Below are 25,556 nucleotides of genomic sequence, written 5' to 3'. Positions count from 1 at the left end.
ATAAGTAGTCAGCAGCTGAATCCCCATCATATGCCTTCTCCTCTGTAAGTCATGACCAGTTTAACAGGTAATATAAGTAATACGTAGTAGACAACTGCAAAACTTACATGATAGATAAATGTTTTTTTGTTTAGATTAGGCATAGACACCAATTTAATGTCAAATATCATTTTTGTTTTCTTGATTGCTGTTTAAAACAATGTATCCATGCCATATTTTGTAACATGTTATTTAAAAAGGCAGCGAATTCACCATCTAAGAATGATGCAAGCAGACAACTAAGTTCAAATGACTACATTGGATTTCAGGAATCAGTAGTATCCACTGGTATTTTCATAGCTGCCAAAGCCTAAAGACTAATTACAAAGCACATATTTAATTTCTTCTTAGACCTCCTCACGTCCAAATGATTATAGCCTTTATCTTCTGTCCTTTAGCTTCATTCTATGTGACATTTGGTGTCCTTAGGATTTCGATACAAACCTCAGTCATTTCTATATATCCAACCCTGTTTTTACCTCTAGGCACATAACATTGTGTGTCTCTTTGTTTAAAATTGGTGTAATAAAAAAAACAATGATTGTAAGATGAGAGCAGATCAGAATCAGCAAAAGAACATATTGGAGAACTTCAAAGAACCTCCTGTATACAAAATAAAACAGCTATTTTTGCTGGTAACTATAAGACTACGTTTCATTTACAATAGAACAGATTAATATGACCGTGTTCTCTAAATTCTTTGCCATGGGAGTAATTTCATTAACTGCTACGTTTGCTGTTTTATTTAAAGCTGGAAAACATTCTGGAACAAAATTTACCCTATTTTTTCTCTAAATATAAGTAGTTACAATTCATGAAAAAAAAAAGAAAATATGAATAGTTTTTAAAACTACACATTTTACCATCTAGTTGCATTTCTCTGGAGACTTTGTTCACATCGTCCTGTGATCGCCCATCAGTAATGACAACCAAAACCTTTGGAATGCCCTTTCTCATGCCTGCCTCTCCAGTAAACAAGACTTCTCTTGCATGTTTAATGGCTTTGCCTGAAATAGAAAAAAATGTGAATATACTTTCTCTGTGACATAAATCCAATGGCTTTTCATATCATATGTTAGATATCAAAGAAAGGAGAAATGTCCATATGCTCTGTCTCAAAAATATCTGCCCAGATGTATATTTTAAGACCTGAATAATTATCATGAGACTGAAGTAAGCCGACGGCTTTGCTGTAAATGGATTTCGACAGGAGTTGTTGGATCCTTGGCAGTTTGTAAAATAGTACATTCTGTTGGTATTAAAATAGAGATTTAGAAGTTTAATTTTGACCATAAGTTTTGAAAACTTCACAGCCTCAATCATTAGTTTCTTCAGTCCAGAAGGTGAAGTTGAAGAACATCTTTGAAAAAGGGTATTTGGTCCAGGTTAGAGGTAACAATAAATTCCCCTTCTGGCTTGTAGGGGCACATCTAGTTAACAACTGAAAGTACCATGGTAGCATTTTCTTGAGTAAACTGAAAACGTGTCATTTTGATACTACTGAAATTTGATGCAGTGCAACAGCTGCAAGAAATTTCTGTGCAGTCTGAGAATAATAAAACATATGGTTTCCAACTTAAACTTTAACCCTTCCAGTACTCATCTTTAATTTCTTCCCATCAGAGAGATGGGAATTAAATTAACTAAAACGTAACTGCATTCACTTAAGTGACCTGTTCTCCCAGCTCAGTCTTAACTATACCACTGAGGCTTAACTGTCCTGGCTTATAACCAAGCAGACCCTCCACTTTGCCCACTATTTCCCAATATTCTCTGCAAACTCCCTCCCACCTTCTCCCTCCCTCACTCTTTTCCACTTGCTAAGTTGATTTCACCTTCCATGATCTCAAAAGCCATTTACTTCTGCTCAACTCTCTCCTCTTCTCCTCCCACCCTCCCTGACTGTTTATCTGTGTTGGGCAGAGGGGTGCATGCTCAGCAGTAGAAGGTGAAGGGTGTAAACTGTAAACTTTTTAACTTCAAAGCCCAACTTCTCATCTCCGGTATGGAGATACCGCATTCTCACTGCTTGTACACTAATGTCTTAAAACATTTAGCAAATGGAAAATAAAACAGAATCCTAGAATCTTTTGAGTCAGAAGGGGCCCTTAAAGGTCACCTAGTTCAACTCCTCTGCAATGAACAGGGATATCTACAGCTAGATTGCGTTGCTCAGAGCCCTGTCCAGCCTGACCTTGAATGTCTTCCAGAGACAGGCCATCCACCATCTATCTGGGCAACCTGTTCTAGTGTTTCACCACACTTACTGAGGCTAAATGCTTTACAGAGAGAGTCAGGGACAAAATCTGCATCGTAATCATGACCTTTCTCACCTGTTTTTGTATTTCCTCCTTTGTAGGCTATTCGCTGAATAGCCTCAAGAAGAGTCTCTTTTGTTTTGTATGCATTCAATTTAAATTCTGTCCTGGGATCATCACTGAATTGAATTATTGCCACCTGTGCATACAGAAGATGTGTTTATTATTAGAGCACCATCCAGTGTGTATATGCAAAAGGCAAGTGAATTATAGCATTTAAAACAAGGATTTATCATGTAATTTTGCTTCATCTTTAAATTGAAGCCAGAACTTTCTTCTTTTAAAAAGCACTCAAAAAATAAGGTTTACTCTCCAAAACTTTGGCAACCACTTAATACTTTCTGGTTTCATTTTGCAACAAACAGAATGAGAAAAGTAATACCCACTTTGGCAAAAGTACTCTCAATTCAGCCCAAAAGTAAAATCCTACTTGGATACTCACATGTGTACAGTTACTAGCACACAGAACTGCAAGGACTTTATTCAGTCTCCATGAATGAATAGCTGCACAAAAGCAACTTAGAGCTGGGCAGCAACACTGAAGCAAGCAATAGAAATGTGCAATAATACGTTCTGATATATGTTGATGCTTGAGTCAAGACTTTGTATTTCAAAACTGTATATTAAATCTCTACAACACACAGAACGTATTAAACTCCATATTCTCTAAATGGTGCTCTTCAGGTGAAAGAAGCTACTCTCATCCTTAAACTAAGCATGAGCATCAGATTCGGCAGCACCATGAGCAATAAATGAACTAAATGAACCTTTCATTTTCCTTATCAACACATTTCTATCTTATTTAGATATAACCACCACAGTGAACACTTATGCAATAACATTAACAAAACAAATTCTCATTAGACTGATTCAGAGGTGACTGATGTGATACTTCAAGCTTGCAAAATTAATACCATGAATTTTACCATATAATGTGTGCAAAATAAGACATTAAAATAATTTCTGACATGAAGCAGATTATACATTCTATGTAACTGTGAAATTACGTCAATAACATTTTGATTCATTTCACTTCTGGTGCCCCCTCTGTCTCCAAATGTTGATTACCTGTGTTCCATCAGGGCCAATCTTATCCAAAGCTCCAACTGTGCTATACAGAAAGCTTATTATTTTATTGAAATTGTCATCTCCAATACTCCATGACCCATCCACCAGGAACACCAGGTCAGCTTTGGCTGCTTTGCATACTGAAGAAAAAAAAAGCAAGTATTCTGGAGGCAAAGCAATATCTCAACTCCTCTGAAAATCTCAAAAATCACTTTAGAAATATAACTGACATGAAAAGTCCTTTTTAAATGTTAATAATACTTTAGGAAAGTGACCTGCTGATATTGATTTCAGTGTTAGGGCAGTATCAGCTGAGCTCTGCAAGAGGTGAACGATCTGCCCTGACAGAAGACACTTTAAGGCCATAACAGTTATTTAAATCTAGGTAGCCACTTCAATTTTTATTTAGGCTGTTAAATAAAGTCATACATGCACTCTGCATGACATAGCAAGAATGTGTACTCCACTGTTGAGGTTCTCTGTGGAATCTTGTCCACACCTTAGCTCCTCCTCTTAACCGTAGTATTTAGGTGCAGTGCAGGTTTCCCCAAATCATCTTATTTTAACATGTTCTTAAGCAAAATAGCATGCAGAGCTTTAAACATGCTCACATGAGTTGTGCACTCTTTCACAAGATCTGGAAAGCTTCAGAGCACATCAGAACCCAATTCTATTGCTCAGGATCAGAATATAGCAAGCTTAGTTTTTTAGCATATTTCATCTTGAAAATAATTATTCTAAATCCAGAGAATGGAATAGAAAGATAAATATCTGTGTTTAGTTTTCTGCTGATTATGCCTTGACTAAATTAAAAAAAAAAGAATCCTCTTTTTCCTGTACCTAGGGATTAAATTCTCAATTGATGTAAACAGATTTGATCCTTGTTTTCCAACAGTAACAATCCCCCTCAAAGAAATACTCAGGTGACTCTGTACAAGACACTACATGTTCAACTGATAAACAAAAGGAAGCCTGCATATAAAGAACCTGAACATGGACAACATGGCCAACAATTTTGTCATTAACTGAAGTAGACATATTTTTTTAAATAGTGCTGTTTTAGAAGTTTAATTACCCCTAGGATATCTGCTTCAGTTGCAAAATATGTATGGTTTAAGAGTTCTGGAAAAAGAAAATCTCACAGATGCTAACCCTCCTTTCTGTACATTTCAACAATACAATAATGATGTCAGATTTTTGGCCCATTAAATTTAAGCCAGCTGCCTTAACAGTGTAGTCGTAGCAAATGCATTTTGACATGTGATCTCCACAGGTCTGAAGTAGTGTCAGAAGCAGAAAATCATGAAACATCTTGAAATTATTATAAATCCATACATGCAGCACTTACCTTCTTTTGCAGGAGGGATTGTAGGTGGTGGTGGTGTTGTTGAAGGAGAAGTTGGTGGCTGAGTTGGAAATGGTACTGAAGAACAAAAGAAAGGAATGTAAAAATGCTTCAAAGGGAAGCCCAACCTATTTTGCTTACATTAAACAGAGCATTTTCTACTCATCTCCACATTCCAAACTCTTATCTTTAACCAACTAGTAATGCAATTGGACAGAAAGATAGGTGAGTGTGTCTTCCTGTGGTGGACACCTGAAAAAGGACTGTCCTAGAAAGCAGTTAGTGGGTGCACTCCAGTGTGAATGACAACAGATTGCTGAAATACAACAGGAACTGTTCATTTCCGTGTTCCCCAGTGTAGCAGACCATGCGGTAGCCCCATTAATGACATATTATGCTTAATTTATTTCGTAAAATGTCAGTGTTCCTTTCTCATAACATCTAGTCCTTAATCAAGAAGGTTATCTCCACCCACACTGAAAGGAAGAAGAGATTAGTTATGCTATCCAAAACATCAAGACAGTGCAGGAGCAAGCCAGTGTCTGCATCCAGAGCAAAGCACAGCCACATTTTTCTGAATTCTCTGAAACACCTTATTATGTTTACAGCTAGAAATGCAGTTCCCAGCATAACTCTGCAGGACTGTGGCTTCAGTGTTTGCAGCAAAGTTTTAGTAAAGGTTGCCATACGGAAAACTGGTTACTCTGTCTTCACTTGCTCCTAAAAATAAGGTTTGGAATGACAGACTCTCAGAAACCTACCTAAACACATGATGATCACTGGCTGAAAGCCTTGCTGCGTGTAAGAGCTCCATTTAGTTCATTTTGATATAGTTTTGGCTGAATTTTCAGATGTAACATCCACATGCTTTGATATCAGTAGCTGAGGAAAAGTTTCTACACCTTGGCTCAATAGCATTTTTTGCAATTTTTGTCAATCATAAGAAGCAACAGAGGACATAAAAACTTTATGCCTGCAAGTAAGACTACTTAGTATTTGCCATAACGTATGTGATCTTTAATAGGCAGCAAATGGAGTTAAATACAACACCTTCACAAAAGACATCTATCCTTGGGAATGCTTAAAGCAAACAGGACTCATTACAAGCCCCGTGTCCACACTCATGTTTACCCCCACTGAAATTGATGTTTTTCCAGTGGTTTCAACAGGAAAAAGGACCAAGATTCTGAAATGAGCAGAGACTAATGTCCAGGACCTCCATAGACACAGGCCAGGAGCTTCCATGTAGAAGGAGCCACAAGTTGCACTGCTCACAGCACCTGAGGTAGATTGCATCTTGAAACAATGTCTTTTTCTGATGTGATATAGTAATTTGTTTGCATGAGAAATCGACATACAGGCCAAAGTGTCCTCTTCTCAACTTATCCTACTAACTTCCCTGAATTGCAGAGCATACAAAATGCATTTCTCATGCACCTGTGTAAGTTTGTCAAATATAAGAACCCAAAGTATGGGGAGGTGAACTTGTAGAGCACAACAATAAATGTTATCAACTCATTAGATTTGAGAGAGAAGGGTAACAGTCCTGTGCTATTTAGCAATATAGTATGAGAAGTGTATCATCTAGACTAAATGTAGGCTTGAAGAAGGAAAGATTACATTAAAATATGTTTACTTAATTCTGCTAATCCCATATTTTGTTTCATGGTATTTTGAACTCACAAGAGTAGGGTCCTGCCTTCAGAAACACCCGCAAGGGGACTTTTTGTCTCATGTTACTGAAAATAACACAAGAAAAGGGTGTTTTTCCTTCTTTTTAGGTCTATAAGTAGATTGGGTATCAAAGTTTCATTTGCAGTGGTGAAAATGTTACTAAATGACAAAAACTGAAGCATATAAAACCTTCTCTGTTTGCTTTATTTTTCTGTTGTTTTTTTTTTTTCCCCTAACCCACCATCCCTGTTTCACTCTCATTAAAAAGTCCAGTAGCACTGGGGAATGTGACTTCATAAATGAGACAAAACAGTAGAATAAGAATCCTCTGGGGAAAGCAGCCTTTTGTGCACTTCTGTGGAGGAGTCACAATGTAAGTTAAAAAAAAAACAAAAAAAACAACCTCAGCTAAAGGAAACTGCATAGGAATACCACATTTGTAGGCAATCGAAAAAAAGTAGAAGAAACAAGCAGTACTGCTGCTGGCTGAACTCATATCTGCTTTACTCACATGTAGTCTCCATGATGCTTACAGCAGGGCCCTCTATCTCTTGAAGCTGTGCATGGACACTGATTTTATATTCAGTTCCAGGCATAAGCTCAAAGAAGCAATGTCTGGGTGTCCCTCCACCAAGATTTACCTCTTGTTTCTTCCCATCTGGAATTAAAAAAAAAAGAAATCATTAAAACACAGTTTCCATTGCAGTTTTACCAAATAACATAAGTCTGAAATTAGAATGGAACTTGACAGACAACAAAGGGCAAGTAGTTGACAGAAACTTATAAACCATATACTGCCTTATTTTTTGAGATTCATCTCTCTGCAGTGATCTATGGGGGACATTTTTGATACATCCTTCGTATAAAGTAGCAGCTGAAGGCTATGTCAGACATCTGCAGGAAAAATGATGAATTTTGCCCCTTTCATTGAAGTTAACAAAAACACTAACACTGTCATCAATGGGCTTTGGATCTGGTCCTAAATTATCAGTCTAATGAGGAACTGTTGCATTATGCAATTCCATGGCATCCTTTGTCTATGCCTCTGGTTCTCAGAGTCTATATAACATGCTTAGTAATTGCAAGAGAGTCTGAAGTACACACTGTACTCCTGCTTCCACCATTAACCACTTTAAATGTTGGTTAAGAAAGCGAGTTTTACAGGATTTTCAGATAAAGTCTATTAAATTCTGAACTGGGGAGCAAGCTCACAGTGGAAAAAAGCCTGGGTTCTGCAAATAGCACATGGCGCATTTTAATAACAACAAGTTGTCAGCAAAAATTTATAATTTGTACCAGAAAGAATTACAGCAAAATGTAAGTAACTGATCTCACATTCTACAGAGTATAAACACAAAATGCCAACCATTCACTGCCAAGGAAAAAACATCTGATGCTTGTCAGGAGGTGTTGGATTAGTATGAAAATAAATGACTTTCTGAATGAGTCAAATACCCTGACTATCAAAACTCTCCATGATAGATGTCAATACGAACTACTTGTTCACACTTAAGCTTATTCTGCTCATACTTAAGCTCTGTTGCCTCAGATAAAACAATTCTGGAAGTTCTGTAATATGAGGAACAAGGTACCAAAAATGTAGAATACTAGCTAGATAGGAAATCTGTGTAGTCTTTTACCAGCAAAGACTGCTGCACAGAAAGTCATTAATCTTTTATGATCAAATTAGTAATACTTTTCAAGATACCTTTAATAAATGTCATTAAATGTTATTAACTACACTTCTCCCAGGTTATCCAAGCTTCTAATTTGTCACCACTCAAAAGATATGTAATGGGGATAAGAGTATAATTGCACAAAATATGACTTCCTAAAATCTCTTCTGGCTACACCTGTGAAACACAGTGAAAAAGAAGAGACATCAATGTCTATATAATCTGTGCTCAAAGCATCAACCACATGTTGCCACATAAAAATATCTCATGCTTATCTAACTCATGTTAGATGAGTAACATTACTATGAGGTATAATTAACAATAACTTCAATGAGATCAGACAAAACTGGACCCTGTTCCAACACTGAGCACAGTCTTTTCTAGTTGGGCATTGGAACGTGCTCCTCAAGTGCAGCAGTCGTGGCAGCAAACCTGCTGGAACCCAAGAAGCATTTCAACAATGCTCTCAGGCATCAGATTTGAATTTTGGATGTTCCTGTGTGGAGCTGGACTCAATCCTTGTGGGTTCTATCCAACTCAGGATATATTGCGGTTCTATGGATTCATTGAGGGCTCTCTCTTACTTTACTCTCTTCCCCTAATCACTGCAATCACTAATGGGTTTATTCACAATCTTAAACGCATTCTGTTCATCTTTTACCCATCTTTTGTTCCTCATAACCATGAACATCTCATGTAATCATCTTTCTTCTACTGGTAAGTAAAAATTCCAACCAAAGAAAAGGACAAATTAACATCTATTTGATATAAAAGGATGGAAATGCTACTCCTACTCCTGAAACTTTCAATGTGTAGACAACTCTTTCATCTGCTCATCATTTCCATTCTTTTGGGAGCCAGTCTACAAACCTGATCACATACAATTTCTTAACTCATGCAATTCATCCTTCTGGCTTAGGCTGTAAATTCATATCTAATGATTTAGTAACTTACCCACAAGTGATTCTATAACTACTCTGTATGCAGTAGCATGTCTGTGAAGCTGCCACTGAATACAGAGACTAGTCATGCGGACTTGATATGTATCCAAATTTGTCACACCCAGGTACACTGAAAATTAAATATAAAAAAGAAACAAGATTTACTCCTCCGTCATGACATACAAGGAAAAGTAGCAAAAGAATTACAGAGAAAAGAGAATCATAGAATCATTAAAGTTGGAAAAGATCTCTAAGATCATCCAGTCTGCCAACCCATCCCCACCATGCCTACTAAACATTTCCCCTAGTGCCACATTTTCTCATGGCTCTTGAACACCTCCAGGGATGGTGACTTCACCACTTTCCTGGGCAGTCTGTTCCAAGGCATTACCACTCTTTCAGAGAAGAACTTTCTCCTAACATTCAATCTGCAAGGAATATGAGCAGCCCTTGCTGTTAGCCCTGTGCATAAGAGCTCAGTGTGCTGCCTTTCTTACTCTTCGTCTGCCCCTTTTCCCATGTGGCTCCTGGAACCCACTGCATCTCACCAGGTGCTGATGCCCCACCGCTCACTCTGCTGGGAGGGGCTGCACAGGGAACAGCAACACACAGACAGCTCCCAGATGTGATTTTGCCCCAAATATTCCTGGCATCTCTTTAAACACCTTGTCTCTTGTGGAAGCAACAACACCCTGTTTTCAGAGAGCTGTAACATAGCTGCAGGGAGCTCACGTTCCCTAACTGTAAGCCACTATGTATGGGGAATAACTATTGTATTTTATAATGGCAATAAGGGGCTTTAATAGCTCTTCTTATAATGCATTAACTTGATTTATTTATGATAAAGCATTGTACTAAAGGGATCCAATAACACATTTATTTTTTTTTTTAATTGCAAGAGCAGCTTACAAATATGATGACAATAAAGCTCAAAAATGGAAGGGGAAAAAGTGCATTTTTAGATCAGAGGTTTGGAGCTAAGATTAAATAATGAACATTGCTAAAAAATCAGTCACTACAAATCAGTATAAAATGTCATTATAAAAGCAGTACATCTGTCACAAATTTTATTTTAAATTGAGGTTTAGATATATAAAGACTAATTCAGACTATACATAGGGAGTTACAGGAAGAAAAAAAAAAAGAGTAACTATACTTTCCATTAAAGAGATTTGCATATATTTCTACGAAAATATTTGGCTGATAAATAATAGCATCTGTTTAAGACTCCAATTTTGCTAATGTCCAGTAGATTATAAAGCATTACGTATTTCAATAAGAAAAGAGACTTCAATTTCAATAAAACGATTTTCACACAACTGGAAAAGACTTCCATGTGAAAATTTACTCAAGGAGCTTCACAAACCTATATTTATAGTTAGAAACAGTCTGCAGAGATCTGAATAGCATGAAATCATTCTTACAGGTTTTGGCTACGCCTGTTAGGGCATCACTGAAGCCTGTTGAGTATGAAGCAAATACTTTCACACTGTACTCTGTTCCACTGAAGAGATTTAGAATGAGAATGGTATTAATATCATCTCCTACAAAGGTCTCCAATGCAGGACCAGGGACTGACAAAAAAAAAAAAAAATTAGAAAAAAAAAAAATTAGAAAATCACTTGTTCATCCACTCAATTAACAAGTAGTAAAAACAAATCTTAAGACCTATCCAAAATTAGATGAAGCCCTAAAGTTACCATTTTTTTGTTTGTTTGTTTGTTTGTTTTGTCATGCACAAAGACAAAGACACTGCTCAGTACAGTTCTTGTATGGACAACACACTTGGGAAATTCAGCAGTGAGATTCATTATGGCAGGGCTAGACATTGGCATCTGTAAAAACTCTTTTGTTCTGCTTCAGTGACTTACTACTGCCCTAAATAGAGTGCCAAAGATCTCCTCAGTTTGATAGCATGCCAGGAGCAACAGGGGACAGCAGACACCAGCCAGAGCAGTCCCTAAGGGGTTCTTAACACAATAGCATCATTTAGCACTGTGCAAAAATGATAATGAAAATAGAAAAGAATAAAACTATACCAAATCAGAAGGGCAAACAGCTCCTTTCTCACCTCTCCTTGATGTTCTGGATAGACTTCAGAAGCCAGACAAAAGTATTGCCTTTAGATATAGTTTTAGTCCCTTAACGGTCACAGTTTTATTTGCTATCAATAGAGGACATTTTTCTAAAGAACTCAGAATGAAAATAGGTGCCTTGTCTAGCTGCAATGTGCAGGTGGTCAGATGCAGTATAGACAAAATGATCCATGAATAAAAAGGCAATTATCTGGGACAAGTAGGGCAGCAGAAGTAAGTCAAAGAAATGAAAGCTTTGTCTTGTAAGGGGATGGAAGTTGAGGACAGGAGAAGTACAGAAGAGAGGTACAGGAAAAGAAGAAATGCAGTTTCCGAAGTAAACAGGAATCAGGAAAAAAATGACATAAAAAGACAAACTGAGAGAGTTAGGTTTGATCAACACTATGAAGGAAATCTTATGGGAATCTTACTGCTGCCTACAACTACATTATGGGAAGGGAAAGCAAAGATGTATCATTCTCCTCTGCGGCAAACAGGAAGAAGACAAGAGGAAACTGCCAAAATTTGAAACGGGAAATTTTGATTAGATATTAGGAAAAAAAAATTTCGAAGTGAAAGCAGTCAAAAACTGAAACAAGTGCCTAGAGATGTTTTGAAATCTCCCTCTCCATTCTTGGAGATATTACAAACTTGACTGAACAAGACCTCCTGATACTCCTTCCAAGTTGGCTCTGTTTTGATCAGGGAGCTAGAAAGAATGATCTCCAAAAACCTGTATCACTCTGTAACTACAAAATTCTCATATTAAAAAACTGAGACATCAAATTAACATCATTTTTTAAAGAGGTAACTGTGACTATTAGATTTAGTACAGAATTCAGAAAAATACTGCATTAAAGTATAGAACATACTGTCAAAAGCAAATGACAATTTAAAAAAACAGTTTAAAAACTCACTGTTGATAGATTTGTAGACAATTCTGTAACCCATAGTTGGTGATGGTGGGGCATCCCAACTAATACGTAATCTGTTGTACCATTCATCTGAGACACGTAAATTTCTAGGAGCAGATAAGGGTTCTAAAAGGAAATGAAATCGAGCCTTTACAAATGTGACTTGTACAAACACATGCATAAAACTCAAACATGTACATGAAATTCATGAAATATTCAGTTTTCTCAAATTTCTGGGCAGATCTGCCAGAAAGAAAGCTTTATATCAAATTCCTCCTAGGTATTATGCTGATAGATTAATGTCAGCGTACTTCAGAAACTCTTATCAAGTTATACTAAGAACTAATTAAGACCTTTGTTCAACAAACCATGAATTTCCAGATAAATTCCCAACTTTATTCACAAGGTTTTTTATTTAATGTAATTAAATAACTAATGTAACTCAGAAATAATGTTCTTTCATTTATATAGCTTATTTCAACACAACTGCACTGAAGTTTTCCAAGTATAAATCCTGCTCTTGTTTCTAATTTCTAATGACCTTATAGATGTAATGATCTCACACACACCCACAAAAATTAACACATTAACAGTACAATAGCTTGCTATCTATCCCAGTATCACAGATTATTTTCTACATTTGCTGGATTGTCCTTTGTGAGCTATCTCTCCAGAATTTATCAGCTTTACTACTAAGTTTTTCTGAAGATTCACTATATTTAAAATTCAGTCTGTCAATTAGAAGCGGTTGATTGCTTATAAGCCAATAAATTGAGATTAATATAAAGCTCTTAAATCATATTCATCAAGCAAAGTAAGGCCATGTTTATACTAAAATATACCAGTACAGTCAGGGACAAAAGACCAAAAGAAAGAGCCTTTGTTCATACATATTCTGCTTCAAGAAGAGCAGAAAGTTCACACTTACGAGTTTTGCCAGGAGCTGAGACACTGACTCCCTCGCCATCAGCATAAATTGGAGTAATTGTAACTTTGTATTCCGTATCAGGCAGCAGAGGCTGAAGCAGAAGGGTGCTCTGTCTCCCAGGCACCATTATCTGGATAGTCAGGATACCAGAAACAAGGTTAATGATTAGGGCCAAAACGTTTTTATATCATACGTGAACTGTGATTCCATTAGTACTTGTCACTAACATTTTAATCTCAGAGAGATTCAGAAGCTTGAATGGCAGCTATCTGGCACATGAGGACCAGTAAAAAATAAATAAAATAAATAAATAAAGAGAATATGATCTGGTATTTCCTGTACCAAACCTGTTCTTTGAAGTGGTATGATTGGAAGCAACTGTCCCAAGGTTCAAACTCTTATTTTGAACCCTTACCATCTCAAGCCTACTGTGTGAATATCACCTGAACTAGCAACCTCACATACATGGCAAGAAGCTGACAGACCTACAATAAGCCATGTCAAATCAAGATGAAAAAGCAGAAAGTGAGCCTCCAGGTATTTTGTTATTTTTAAGTGAAATGATGCACCTGAGGATGCTGCATCTAAATTTTCTGAAGCTGATACTCAGAAAAGAAGAAAGTCCTCATCAGGTCCCATGCTCCAGGACACATTTAAACTATTTCCAATTTTGGCAAGAGATACACAGAATGACATTAATCTCGTAATCCCAGGTGCTGAGACTTGTCAAAGAAATACTTAATTTGTTTTCCAAAATTGTAAATTATATTAGGACAGAACTACCTAAAGACACGTGCATGACCTTCTATGTTAAGGACCTCTGTAAATATACTCCAAACCTACAGTCCAAGTTTCTGAAAAGACCCACCAAGATTTTAGGCTTTTAGAAGAGGGGATGCAAGCACTGAAAATCCTCATGTTTCACAACAAGATCTTCCACAGGACAACATGCTTTTTAACTGTTTGAAAAATTCTTGGCTTGAAGGAAGAAAAAAAATGTGATCCTTCCAGCAAACCCAAGAACAAACATGTAATTTAGGGGTTGACTCTTCTGTAGGGAAAAGAATCCTATTACATTTTTTCTCCTTGATTTTCAGCCAATTGCATCAACGATTAAAAAGTTTATTAATATTTTTATGGAGAGGGAGGAGTAATTGGAAACCAGAGCCAAAAAAACTAAGTATCCACCATAGAATTGTCACGCTACAGTATATTTAAGCTCAAATTCCACAAAAATTTTGGGTTCTGTTTAAGAAATGTAGTTAAACATATGAACACTATTTTTTTTTTCACATCTATATTGCATCTCCCAGGTGCTTGAAACCACAAGACAGAAATCTCTTCAGTTTAAAATATTCTTAATTTTAACTATGATCTTAAGTAATTCTTTATTAAGTAAAGTACTTATGCATGTGATTAATTTCAAAAATGAAACTAAATTGTGACCAAAGATTATACAACTTGAGTATGTACTTAAAATTAAATAATTTGTGGAATTAGTGCCAAGGCACCTACCTAATACTAAGAGGTTTTGAGTCAATTCACCATTCCTTCTGATAGCCAGAATTAAACTACCATTTCTTGCAGTTATAATTTTGTTTTAAAATAATAGTCATTGAATATTAAAACAAAACTATAGGCTTAGGATTTAAAACATACAAACATAAAGCATATCAATAAATAATTTTAAAAAAAACAACAACCTTGTACACATTTAAAAAAAATACAGGAAGGGGACAGACAGTCTTTAAACCTTCTTAGGTTTGATCCTGCATTTGACTGTTTATCTGTCATGAATCAGGTGCCATGAGAATTATAATTCTGAAGTTCTACCTCAAAGCAAAACCAAGTACAAATCATTTCCTGACTGCAACAGGAGTGCTTTGTGAGAAGCTATCGTGCCTTAGAAATTATTAAGCAACCTTTTCAAGTTTATGAAGCCATCCACAAAAAGCAATACAGACCGTTCTTACCGCTTCCTCGGCACGGTCACCTTTGGCTGTGAGATAGGTCACTCTGAACTGCTGAACATTGTAATCTGAAATGTCCCACACCACCCTCAGACTTGAGGTTGTTTCATCATCAATAACAAGATTTCTGACTCCTGTTCGAAAAACTAAAGCCAGAAGTAATTTAATTAGCATTTTATCCATTCTATTTTTAGATTTAAAATTGTGCTAATTATCACTAAGTCTATTCTAAGACAAACCCATTCAGTTCAGTCATACTTGAGTTTAACCACATACATTAACAATGTAATTAAATAATAGCTATTACAACAGGATAACTACTATACTTACATTAATATGTATTATTCCACTTGCTTTATTTATATTATTCAGCTTATGGAGCATTATAATAACCAAATACTAACTGCAGAGAATATTACAAACCAAAAATACCACAGAACTGGTATTCATAAACTTCAGTTATCTAAGCCCCGGTAGACAAAGAACCCTCAAAAATAAACAAAATTCTGAAGATATTCAAGTTCGTATTTATGTTCATGCTTTTAAGAGACAAGAGAGTCAAGTTTTCTAAACTAGACTCAGTTTCAGTAGTCTTATGTAGCATCTCCGGAACCATTCAAATTTCTTACACAGCATAACAGGTTGGCTCCTATCCCACATGTGGCATGTACAGGAAGCTGGAGAAGCATGTGGAGGAGCACAACAGCACGCACCTTTCATCAGTGATGTCGCTCGCATGGAGTCTACACCTCAACAAGACCTTCCATGACAGTGTGCTGACCACAAAAACCACGAGGATTTGGTGTTACCACCCTTCAGTACTCTCTGATAGTACTGCCCCTAGATCTGGGTGTGCTAGGTTGCAGAAAGCCTCAGTTCTTTGCCTTCAGCATTTAAACTGTTTACATTAATTACATTTACCTGCTATGGTGGGCTTAGGAGTTGTGGTAGTGGTAGTAGTAGTAGTAGTTACAGTGGTAGGCATTGCTGTAGTTCCCGCAACTGGAAAACAATACTCAGCTCACAAACAATTCAACAAGATAAGCCACATTATTAATCTTGTATTTCTAACTATGACAACAAAAAGGTGTGTTCTGACCTACAAATACCCCACGCACTTCAGGCATTTCAGAGACTTACAAGGGAACTATTTATTTTATTTATTTTAGGCACATGGATGTGCAGGAATAGTCCTTAGGTCTAGAGGTATGACATGATTATAAATTGTACAGTTAAACAAGGATATCTATAGTCTTCCACATTTCTGACTTAGCTGACAATAGTGGCCTCCACTTCGATGGTTTGTTAGAGTTGTCACATTTACTGAACTGAGCACTCTGTAAAGGTGTTTACTGTTGTCCAAATAAAAACTGAGTGTATGCTCAGTAACAATAGGCAATGCCAGCATTGTTAGGATGGGCAATGACGTCTTAACAGAGGACTGAAGATTAAGCTTGCAATTAATAAGAATCGATTATATTTTTGAATCTACACATGAAAAATAAAGTACATAAATACTTTACATAAGTAAATAAAGTACACCAAGTCACTATCCATCAAAGGAGAATCTACACATGAATTTAAGAAATATTTTTTCCTTTACTTCCTACTTTAAAGAGTATCCTGAGCTGTACTTCAATGGAAATTTACCGATACTTTAGAAATAAGAAAATCAAACATCATCCCCCATAAAAACTCTGTTTGTAAGCCAGAAAAAAATTTACTGAGTAGATACTTCTTCCATAACCTTCAAAGAGCCTCCTTTTGAACAAAAAAAAAAATATCCATATCTTTATAGTAAACCTACAAAATTCTCATTTCTTAGAGAAAAACAAAGCCATCAGCTAAGTTCAAGATGTTTTTCATATCTCCCAGTACCTGATATAGAGAGAAAGGACACTTTTATTTTTTTAATCCATGTGACTGAGTAATGCAAATTTCCACAAATGGTACACTGCTCCAGAAATAGACTTAAAATATAAATACATTTTCAGTTCCTTGCAGAGGACAGAAACACATGAAAATCTTCAGGGCAGTGATTTTATCTCATATTATTCTAGCAGGTTCATCAAGTGCAGAAGATGAATCCAGGCTTTCTGGCCTAAATCAGAATTCTACTTATAGAAGCTCAACGTTAAGAATACTTTACTAAATTGCAGTGGGTTTAAACATATGGCTAAGTGAGTCCTAAATATATGACTGACACTGAATCAAAGACTTCAGCAATCTAAATGAAATTGCTGGCTACCGTTTTGGTTACAACTATAATTTACACTGTATATAAGTTTTATCTTTTTTACTTCCATATTAATTTCAGAGGATACCCATGTAAAATTTCAACTTATTTCAACTTATTTAAACCAGGAGTGAACACCTCTCCAGTGAGTATAAATTACGTAAATAAGAAAGAATATGGCATACCATAAATACCAAGCATTTTCAACAAAATTCCTGTTAAGTATTAACATTAAAATATTTATCGCCTCCCCTCAATTTAATATATGTCTTAATGAAAAACTGTGTTCTAAGACTAAATTTGAAATGTAGGATGGAAGAATAAATTTCCAGATCCTATGGTTATTTATACCACTGCTCAGAAACAGAGCCAAACCATCACTTTGATTCAATGCCATCTACCATATAATATTAAATAAGAGAAAAATATTGTTGGCAAGGTCCTGGTGTAAAACCAACACATTCTTCATTATTAAAGCAACCCAAAAATAGACTGTATTTTAAGTATTAGGTTTATACATTAAATTTAAATAATTTAAATGTCTCTAAAAATGATATTCAAGAGTTTGTCTTACATGTAGCTCCAAGAACAGCAACAACTTCACTTTCAGTCTCATCATCAAAAACTGCCAGCAAAGAAACTTCATATTCTGTGTTGGGCAACAAACCCTCAATAACATAACTGTCTGCATCTCCATTTAAGACAACCTAAGTAGCAAAGCAAGATTAAAGAAAATCACTCGATTAATTTACACAAAGTCACTGAAGTCAAAGAAGGAAAATAAATTCTGCTTTAAAACAACATAAATCCACACTCAGGTATGCCCAAATAATTTATTGCCTATGTCAAAATAAAAAGTATTACAAAGTAAGACTGGAAAAAAAACAGTGTTAAGAAAATTTAAAATGTTTATTGATTTGTGGCTGGCTTGATTACCTTAACATGCAATCTTACTCTTTCACATACAGTTGATGAACTGCTAGAGCTCAACATATGTATTTCATTTGAAAAACTTTAAAATTCAAAACATTCCTCATGGAAAGCAATATAACAGTGTAAGTTAGCTTTCATCCACATTTCTACCATTCAATCACTGTCATGACAAGCATGCTTAGTATTTCTGTAGCTTTACAAAATGCTGTTTCTGTATTAGTCTTATAATCTGAGTTATGACTCCATGCATTTGAATGCTACGTGAAGAATACAGGTAAATGCATTCTGTAACTAGCTGCAATAAATGTAAAAGGTCTTTACTAATTCCACCAAGCCCTATTTGCCATAGATCACTACAGTCTGCCACAGAGCGACAGCACATCAGCTCATTCTGGGGTAACCACTTGTAAGAATGAATGTGGTTACCTCTGACAGTTTAAGCAGAGGCTTTTCACTGTTTTCACTAGGTCTGCTTTGTAATGATTGAGCAGGGTGAGGGACTGCTCATACAACCAGTATCACTGACGGATTTAATGTGAGTACATGAGATGCTGATCTGTTGCAGAAAATTGGTGGCAAACTGGTGGAAGGTGTAATTTTTCCATCTAACAAAGCTGGATCCAGAAAGAATGTCCATAGCCAAAGAAATCAAGCAGACTGCATGCTGTTACAGAAAGAAATTTGCAGCTGACTTGGAGATTTATGTTAAGAAGTTGGCTATATGTCATGGCATTTTAAAAAGTAATTTTCCTTATTTCTATCTATGACAGCAACAGAAGATTCACATGTGCTATGTTAACTGTAAGAAGGCGGCTTTTCCTCATGACTTCGTGTTTCATAGATTTTTATTGGAAGGGGTCAACAGATGGGTAGGAACTGGAGCTAAAGGAACTGTGAAGCAGAATAGGAGGAGACTGTGCAATAATTCCAGTGAAATTTGTTGACTTGTTTGGGGGAATAATCACTAGCTTATGCAGATAAATACTATCATAAAACAACCTTTCTTGGACAAGTTTTTATAGGTGGCCATTATATAAGTGAAATTGAAATAAGACACTGGAAACCAAACAATGTAGAAATGCTGCATAACATCTACTACAGCTAGCAGAAATACTAAACCACACTACATTCTATCCACGACCCCAGAATTCCTAGGTTGGCAAATAGGCACAGTTCAGGAAAAAATATATATATATCTTGGGAAGAGGGACTCATTAACTAATAATAGACTTTCTGAAAACAAAATTAGTTGGGCTCATGTCTTCTACAACTATCAGATAATGAATTGAGCAGCCCATACTGTGCATTCTAGCATCTATTTTCCTGGGAAAAATTCAGAAATCAGCTTCAGTGAGTCTAGCTGTATTCTAAATAGGTATAAGTAATGTCTTTCATTCTAATTCTCCAGATCTTCCAGTAATATGTGTCATCATAAAAATCCTACACATAGCAACTATCTTACACATAACTTTGGCAAACTTTCTGCAGCATAGCTTCTAGCACTCTCCACTCCCTGCTAATTCAGCCCACAGAGATGAACACACAAAAAAAGAACACAAAGAGCTGAACTTTCAAGTGGAGAGGACAAATAACAGAAGCAAAAATAGTAACAAATACAGGAATAGTTCCTGATACATTTCCTACTTTAACCTACAAATAAAAGGTTACTTTTAAATAATGTATTCCAGTTTGTTTGTGCTAACATCCCACTATACTCTCCTCATACATCAGCAGTGTGGGTGAAGTAAGTTGAGGTGTGTGTAATTCTCAACACCATTCCATGACCCCACTCAGCTAATTGGCAAGTTGGGTCTTGGGAGAAAGGGAGGGAGTGCATGTTTTTTCTCTGCATGACTGATCACTTAGCTGGGAAAGAAGCTTAAAAAGGCAGGCAACAGCCTGGAGGTATTGTGCTATCCTAGGCACGACCCCATTAGAAAGGTCATGCAAGGAGAACAAGAAAGCAGCTTGAGTATTTTTAATATTTTAACACAGAAAAACTACTGAGGCCTCCAGCAGTTCTTAATTAATACACTGAACAAGTGAAATCATACAAGTTCAACTGTTTTCTGATTAGTAATTCTCACACTCAAAGGACACCACAGACACCACTAATCTCACCCTTCCAATAAAATCACAAGGTTTAAAGGGTTTCACTGACAACTACTCTTTGGAGCTTAACAGAAACATATCAGTTCAGTATTGTGCAAACAAACCAATACTGCAGGAGGACGCAAGGGAATGTGCCTTCTCTCTCACCTGCCAGTTCTTTCTTTATCCCGCTCCTTCCTGTAATTTCTTTCAACAGTTTGCAGGACTACCTCTTGCTGGGTCAAATAATGGACCTCAACTCAATCTATGGCAAATGACACTTAACCTAAGTGTCCTAGTGGATGAAAAGAATGATGCATGAAATCTAGGCACAGGTCATCTTTTTCCAGCATGCTTTCTACCTCAATCAACTGTTTTCAGACCTAGCCTCTCTTCACAGAGTTTATGCCAACAGAGCAGGGTGTTTGAGACGTTTTAAAAGATGGAAGAGCATGAAAGAAGCAAATACTATGAGGGAACAGATAATAAAAGAGACAAAATCAGTCAGAATACAAACAACAGAGATTTTGGTAAGGGAGATAAACTGCCTGTTGCAAAATACTTGGAAAAGGATAATAAAACAAAAAACAGTCTAATAGGAGGAAAAATAATTTAATACTTTAGACTATTGAAAATGGCACTATTGTGAAGACGCACAAGGGCCCATAGCAAAAAATACAACATAAACAGATAAACCTTTCAAACCTTTTGTAACTAAGGCTTGGTGGTCAATTGTAATGTGACCATCTTATTAGACAAACGTGGATCCTGTATGATCATATCACAGCTCTAGCTGAGTTACCACTATCTTCTGGCAAAATGAAGAATAAAAACCTCTAAAAACTGAAATAGCATCAAAAAGCAAAGCTAATTCTATGGAAGTGGCACAATATAGGCTATTATTCACAAAAGACATATTCTCACTTCATCTTCAAAAATAAAGTGGAATATTGCTTTGATTATAGTTTTGAATGCTTTGTAGCAGGACAGATCCTTTTCCAAATCAATTGGTCAGGCTTAATCAGCAAAAGTTGATGCAAAGGACCTCAGAATCAAGTTTCTTGTCCTGTTTCATATCCTCAAAGAGTCAAGGCAACTCACCTCTTCAGATTCCCCTCCATCCAAAGGAATCCATGCCAATCTGTAAAAAGCAATATCCGAGGAGGTGGGTTTCCAGCTGACCCTAAAACTATCTGTTGATGCTTCATCAACTTCCAAATGTTGGGGAGCTGGAACTTTTCCTGAAAAATATTAGGCAAAAGAAAAGTGAAAGTAAATTATTCTCTGAAACTTACATAGCAACATCAAGAATGCACCATTTCACTTGTAGTTTTTTACAAAGATTAAAACTTTGAAAATAGATGACAAATGCATAGCAGATTCCTTGCACACTTGTACACTTGGGGAAGTTTTTTTTGTAATTAGAGTGGGAAATACACATAATATATGTTCTTTATCTTCTCCAGCTGTAAAGCTTCCCAATCCTTTCTCCACTGGAGTAGCTCCATCAATCCTAACTCCTTTCTTTTGCCCAGACCTCTGTTTGCCATGCTCCTTTTTTTATCTCCACCTCAAACTACACTCCTAGTCTCTGTCCTTTCCACACACTGTCTGTCACACCATTTCCATTTGTTATTTGCATGTAGGTACCAGCTTCTTTTTCTGTATATGTATGGGCTCCTTTCTCTTCCACCTCACGTTTCTCTTTCCTCCCTCAAAGTCATTCTCCTATTCTTATGCTGGAAAACATTAGTAAGTGCCATCAGCCACTTGTTTAATTCACAATTTGCAGAAAACTGTTACAGAAACCACAACTGTACTAAAAAGACTACAGGAGTTTTACAGTTCTTACATTTCTTTCTACTGGTGTTGGAGTTTTTCTCTGCATGTAAAAGTTTCTACTCTTAATTGCAGAGATAATTCGATGGCTAACTATACTGTTCAGAATTCATCACACTGCAGCCAGATAGCCAAATGTCATCACACTGAATGATACTTCAGAAAGCTGGGAGACAACTGCCTTATTACCTAATTGCAATGAAATATACTTTAAAATGGCTGATTTTGAAAAGACTGAAAAAATAAACCTTATTAACACTAATGCTTCCATGATGTCACATTACTCCCACGACTCAGGATGCAACTGGACCCACAGTAAAGGAGTAACGAAGTTGAATACTCCAGTGAAAATAATGGAAAACATCCCATGTATGTGAATCCACAGTCATAGACACTTGCTCTTACTGGCCATGTTTTCCAGTAAAAGATGAGAGCATCAAAATTGTTCTTGCCTTCAAAAGTTTGGACATACTTACTTGTGGTAAAGCTGCCAGTAAGTGGTTCAGATTGTCCTTCATCATACAGGGAGAAAATAGCAACAGTATATTCAGTAAGGGCTGTCAGACTTTTTAAAGTATGTGTTGAAACAGGACCGACTTCCACCTAGAAGAATATGCAATACATGCTGATCACACATTAGGAATAGCTTTGCTTAGCACCACAGGAGAAATGCAACCAATGTAGAACAAACAAAAGAACTGCCACCTGCTCTTTAAACAAACACAAAGGAATAGCTGAAAGTTAAGTAAAAGCCTACTGAACATTTTCACATTATAAATTATATTACCACAAATCTAATATATTCAAAACAATTATCACAGAACCATAGGATATCCAGAGGTGAAAGGGACCCACAAGCATCATAAGACCAGATAAGCCCTGGAAGAAAACATGATTACATACTGACACACAAGAATTTTTTTAAGGTTTAAGTTATACACTACCACTTATTTCGTAATGGAGTTGGCCTGTCTTAATAATCAGAACCATTTACTGTGATCTTTAAAAAACTTTTTCTGCATTCTTTTGGATTTCTCTATTAATATAATTCCATCCCTCACTTCCATTTCTTCAATGAATGATTCTTGATGTTAAAAGATAATATAAAGCACCTTTAGTAACTAGTGACAACTAACTATTGCATAACTTTTAAAATGCATAAATTTAAGTTAGAAAAATTGTTACCATCATTCTGTCCAAGTCAGATTCTGTTTCTAGGAAGCAAGTTTTGAAAACATAATTACTGCAGTAGATGTTAAGAAAATATATGGAAGCCTTCAGACAGCTTTTTGAATGACCTTATGTTCATGCCATATGACATTGAAAATCTTGTTATCTGGACCAAATCAAGAATAAATGTTTCCTTACTAAATATACAGTCAAGGTCCTGATCCTACAAACCATTATTCATTCATTCACTTTCCTTCCATTAAAATACATCAGCAATGACTACCCTCATATGTAAGAAGCACTGCGTCCCACACAATTCCTTCCAAATGGAATTCAAGACTAGCAAACCCTTAATAGCACTAACTTTCAGAATTCTTCAGCAAAGCATTTGTTACAGCTCACAAAGTAGTTTTTGTTTACAAAGGTTACACATTATAATTACACAAGTCTATGGAGGACTGAAATTGGTTAAGAAGAATGAGGAACTAATAATTTACCTCATTGGTTTCTGTTCCATCTGTTTTAACATACATGATGCGATAGCCCTTCACATTTTTGGAAGCAGGATCCCATGTTAACTTAGCACTATTGTGTCCAACATCAGAAAACTTCAAGTTTGATGGGGGACTTAGAGGTACTTGAAAAGGAAAGATACATGGTTTTAGTTGCGAAACTTTTCCTATCTTTAAACTAAGCCACATTAAAAAAAAAAAAAAAAGGTAATTTTAATTAAAAGATACATTCTTCTCTTCATCAGTGGAGCAACATGAGTGCTTTAATCAGGTAATATGGTTTAGCTCTTTGCTGAAGTGGAACCATGACAGGTGTATCTTAACTAAAACTGAAAAAGAAATTATGCTCCTGCTCATAATGAATATAATCTACACAATATTTATAAACACATTTATGTTTATATTTGTATATCAGTGTAACTCTACTAGATCTGTACCCCATATGCTGTTGTTTTCCATAAGTGTTCCATCAAAAGTTTTCCTGTCAGGAACCTTCTGACAAAACATTTTCTGAACATAAAAGTCTCTGACATAAAAACAAGTTTGTACAAAAGCATATCTCATTTAGAAGATTTCTAAAGTAGAAACTTTTTTTTTTTTTTTAATCATCTGCTTACCCTTTCCCCCTTTTTATACCTTCTCTATGTAGAATCTGTGATTCTGTGAAGGCTGTATTTGGATGAAGATGTTTCTTAACAGCAATCTCAGTTAAAATCATATTTATAAACTACGCATTCATTGACTATAATGAGCTGGAAGAAAACAAAGTCAGGCAACAGACTCAGATTGCTTTAATTTTCCCGTCATGCAAAAGGAAGTAATTTGGGTTGTCTCTGCTACTCTGTATTACTCCAACATCTGTTAATTTTATCTGAGTTGTGAAATTTGTCTCTATCCATCCTGCCTTCACACACACACTCCACACCAATCCACACGGACAGATAAATATCATCACTTTGGAAGTGGTTTCCCTCATACAAAAGCACATGGGAGAAAGAAAATATTATATGGGTTTGGTATTTACTGACTTGGAATCTGCAATCAAATGCCTAGCCACCTCAGGAACTGTCAAGTCAACTTGGCTATGAGGAAAGAGAAGATGGGAACAGACCGGAATTATACTGGATGGATTTGCCACACCTTCTGGCATTCAATATATTCCTCTGAGTCAAGTGAAGGGAATATCATGTGCTGAATTTTGTTTCTATTTCCTGTCAATCATGGAATTCACTTCATTTCACCAGCCTGGACGTACCACAAAATGCTTTAGTTTCAGCTCTTTGTTTTTGGAACACAATTGCCTGACAACATTGCTCACAACCAGACATGCAGTCCTGCCACCAGAATAATGTGATGTTTACAGTGACAGCTGGATAAATTCTGACCCCTGAAAAAACTCCACTTCAGAATAAGAATATGTTTGCCACAAAGAAAGGCTTCACTTCAGTCACTGAGATGACACAGTGAGTAGAATTATATTTTTAATAGATACAGACTATCTGATATTAAATGTAATGCTGCTGCAAATTAGCCAGATCATTCTATAGGCAGATATATATGATCCAGGAAGAAAATACTAGGTAGCCTGTTCTTTAGTTGGAAGACAGTAATAATCCCAGTAATTAAAAAAAAATTGCTAAAGTCTGAATAAAGATAGAGAAGACACTATCACTTGACACTGACCATTTGTGAGAGGTGAGCTCATAAAGAGATTTCATTTCACACAGACTGACAAATGCCTGAACAATCAAAGCCTGTTAGAAGATTATTTGAATAGCTGCATACAGAAGATTAGAATGAATCTCATTTCTTGTTAAAGTGCTAAAG

General features: G+C 36.2%; 1 protein-coding gene across 7 annotated transcripts in view; it reads right to left on the bottom strand.

The window, feature by feature from the left end:
• Positions 1 to 25,556, bottom strand: part of COL14A1 (collagen type XIV alpha 1 chain) — a 117,646-nt gene that overhangs the window by 48,146 nt on the left and 43,944 nt on the right. For 5 of the 7 annotated variants that reach the window (XM_010709273.3, XM_010709274.3, XM_010709271.3 and 2 more), the window contains exons 14-28: positions 23,715 to 23,854; positions 22,524 to 22,650; positions 21,310 to 21,449; positions 17,759 to 17,891; positions 15,870 to 15,950; positions 14,943 to 15,094; positions 12,979 to 13,108; positions 12,054 to 12,176; positions 10,486 to 10,635; positions 9,075 to 9,191; positions 6,956 to 7,102; positions 4,774 to 4,848; positions 3,426 to 3,565; positions 2,373 to 2,496; positions 903 to 1,046 (exon numbers count right to left, since the gene is read on the bottom strand). In XM_010709273.3, coding sequence (XP_010707575.1) covers positions 903 to 1,046; positions 2,373 to 2,496; positions 3,426 to 3,565; positions 4,774 to 4,848; positions 6,956 to 7,102; positions 9,075 to 9,191; positions 10,486 to 10,635; positions 12,054 to 12,176; positions 12,979 to 13,108; positions 14,943 to 15,094; positions 15,870 to 15,950; positions 17,759 to 17,891; positions 21,310 to 21,449; positions 22,524 to 22,650; positions 23,715 to 23,854 — 1,923 coding nt within the window. The remainder of the gene's footprint in view (positions 1 to 902; positions 1,047 to 2,372; positions 2,497 to 3,425; positions 3,566 to 4,773; positions 4,849 to 6,955; positions 7,103 to 9,074; positions 9,192 to 10,485; positions 10,636 to 12,053; positions 12,177 to 12,978; positions 13,109 to 14,942; positions 15,095 to 15,869; positions 15,951 to 17,758; positions 17,892 to 21,309; positions 21,450 to 22,523; positions 22,651 to 23,714; positions 23,855 to 25,556) is intronic. The other 2 variants (XM_010709272.3, XM_010709270.3) reach the window with 1 other exon arrangement.

The sequence above is a fragment of the Meleagris gallopavo genome, chromosome 3, assembly GCF_000146605.3.
Source record: "Meleagris gallopavo isolate NT-WF06-2002-E0010 breed Aviagen turkey brand Nicholas breeding stock chromosome 3, Turkey_5.1, whole genome shotgun sequence".
NCBI classification, from domain to species: Eukaryota; Metazoa; Chordata; class Aves; order Galliformes; family Phasianidae; genus Meleagris; species Meleagris gallopavo.
The sequence above is the reverse complement of the archived record's forward strand: the minus strand, read 5'-3'. Positions and strand labels throughout refer to the sequence as shown.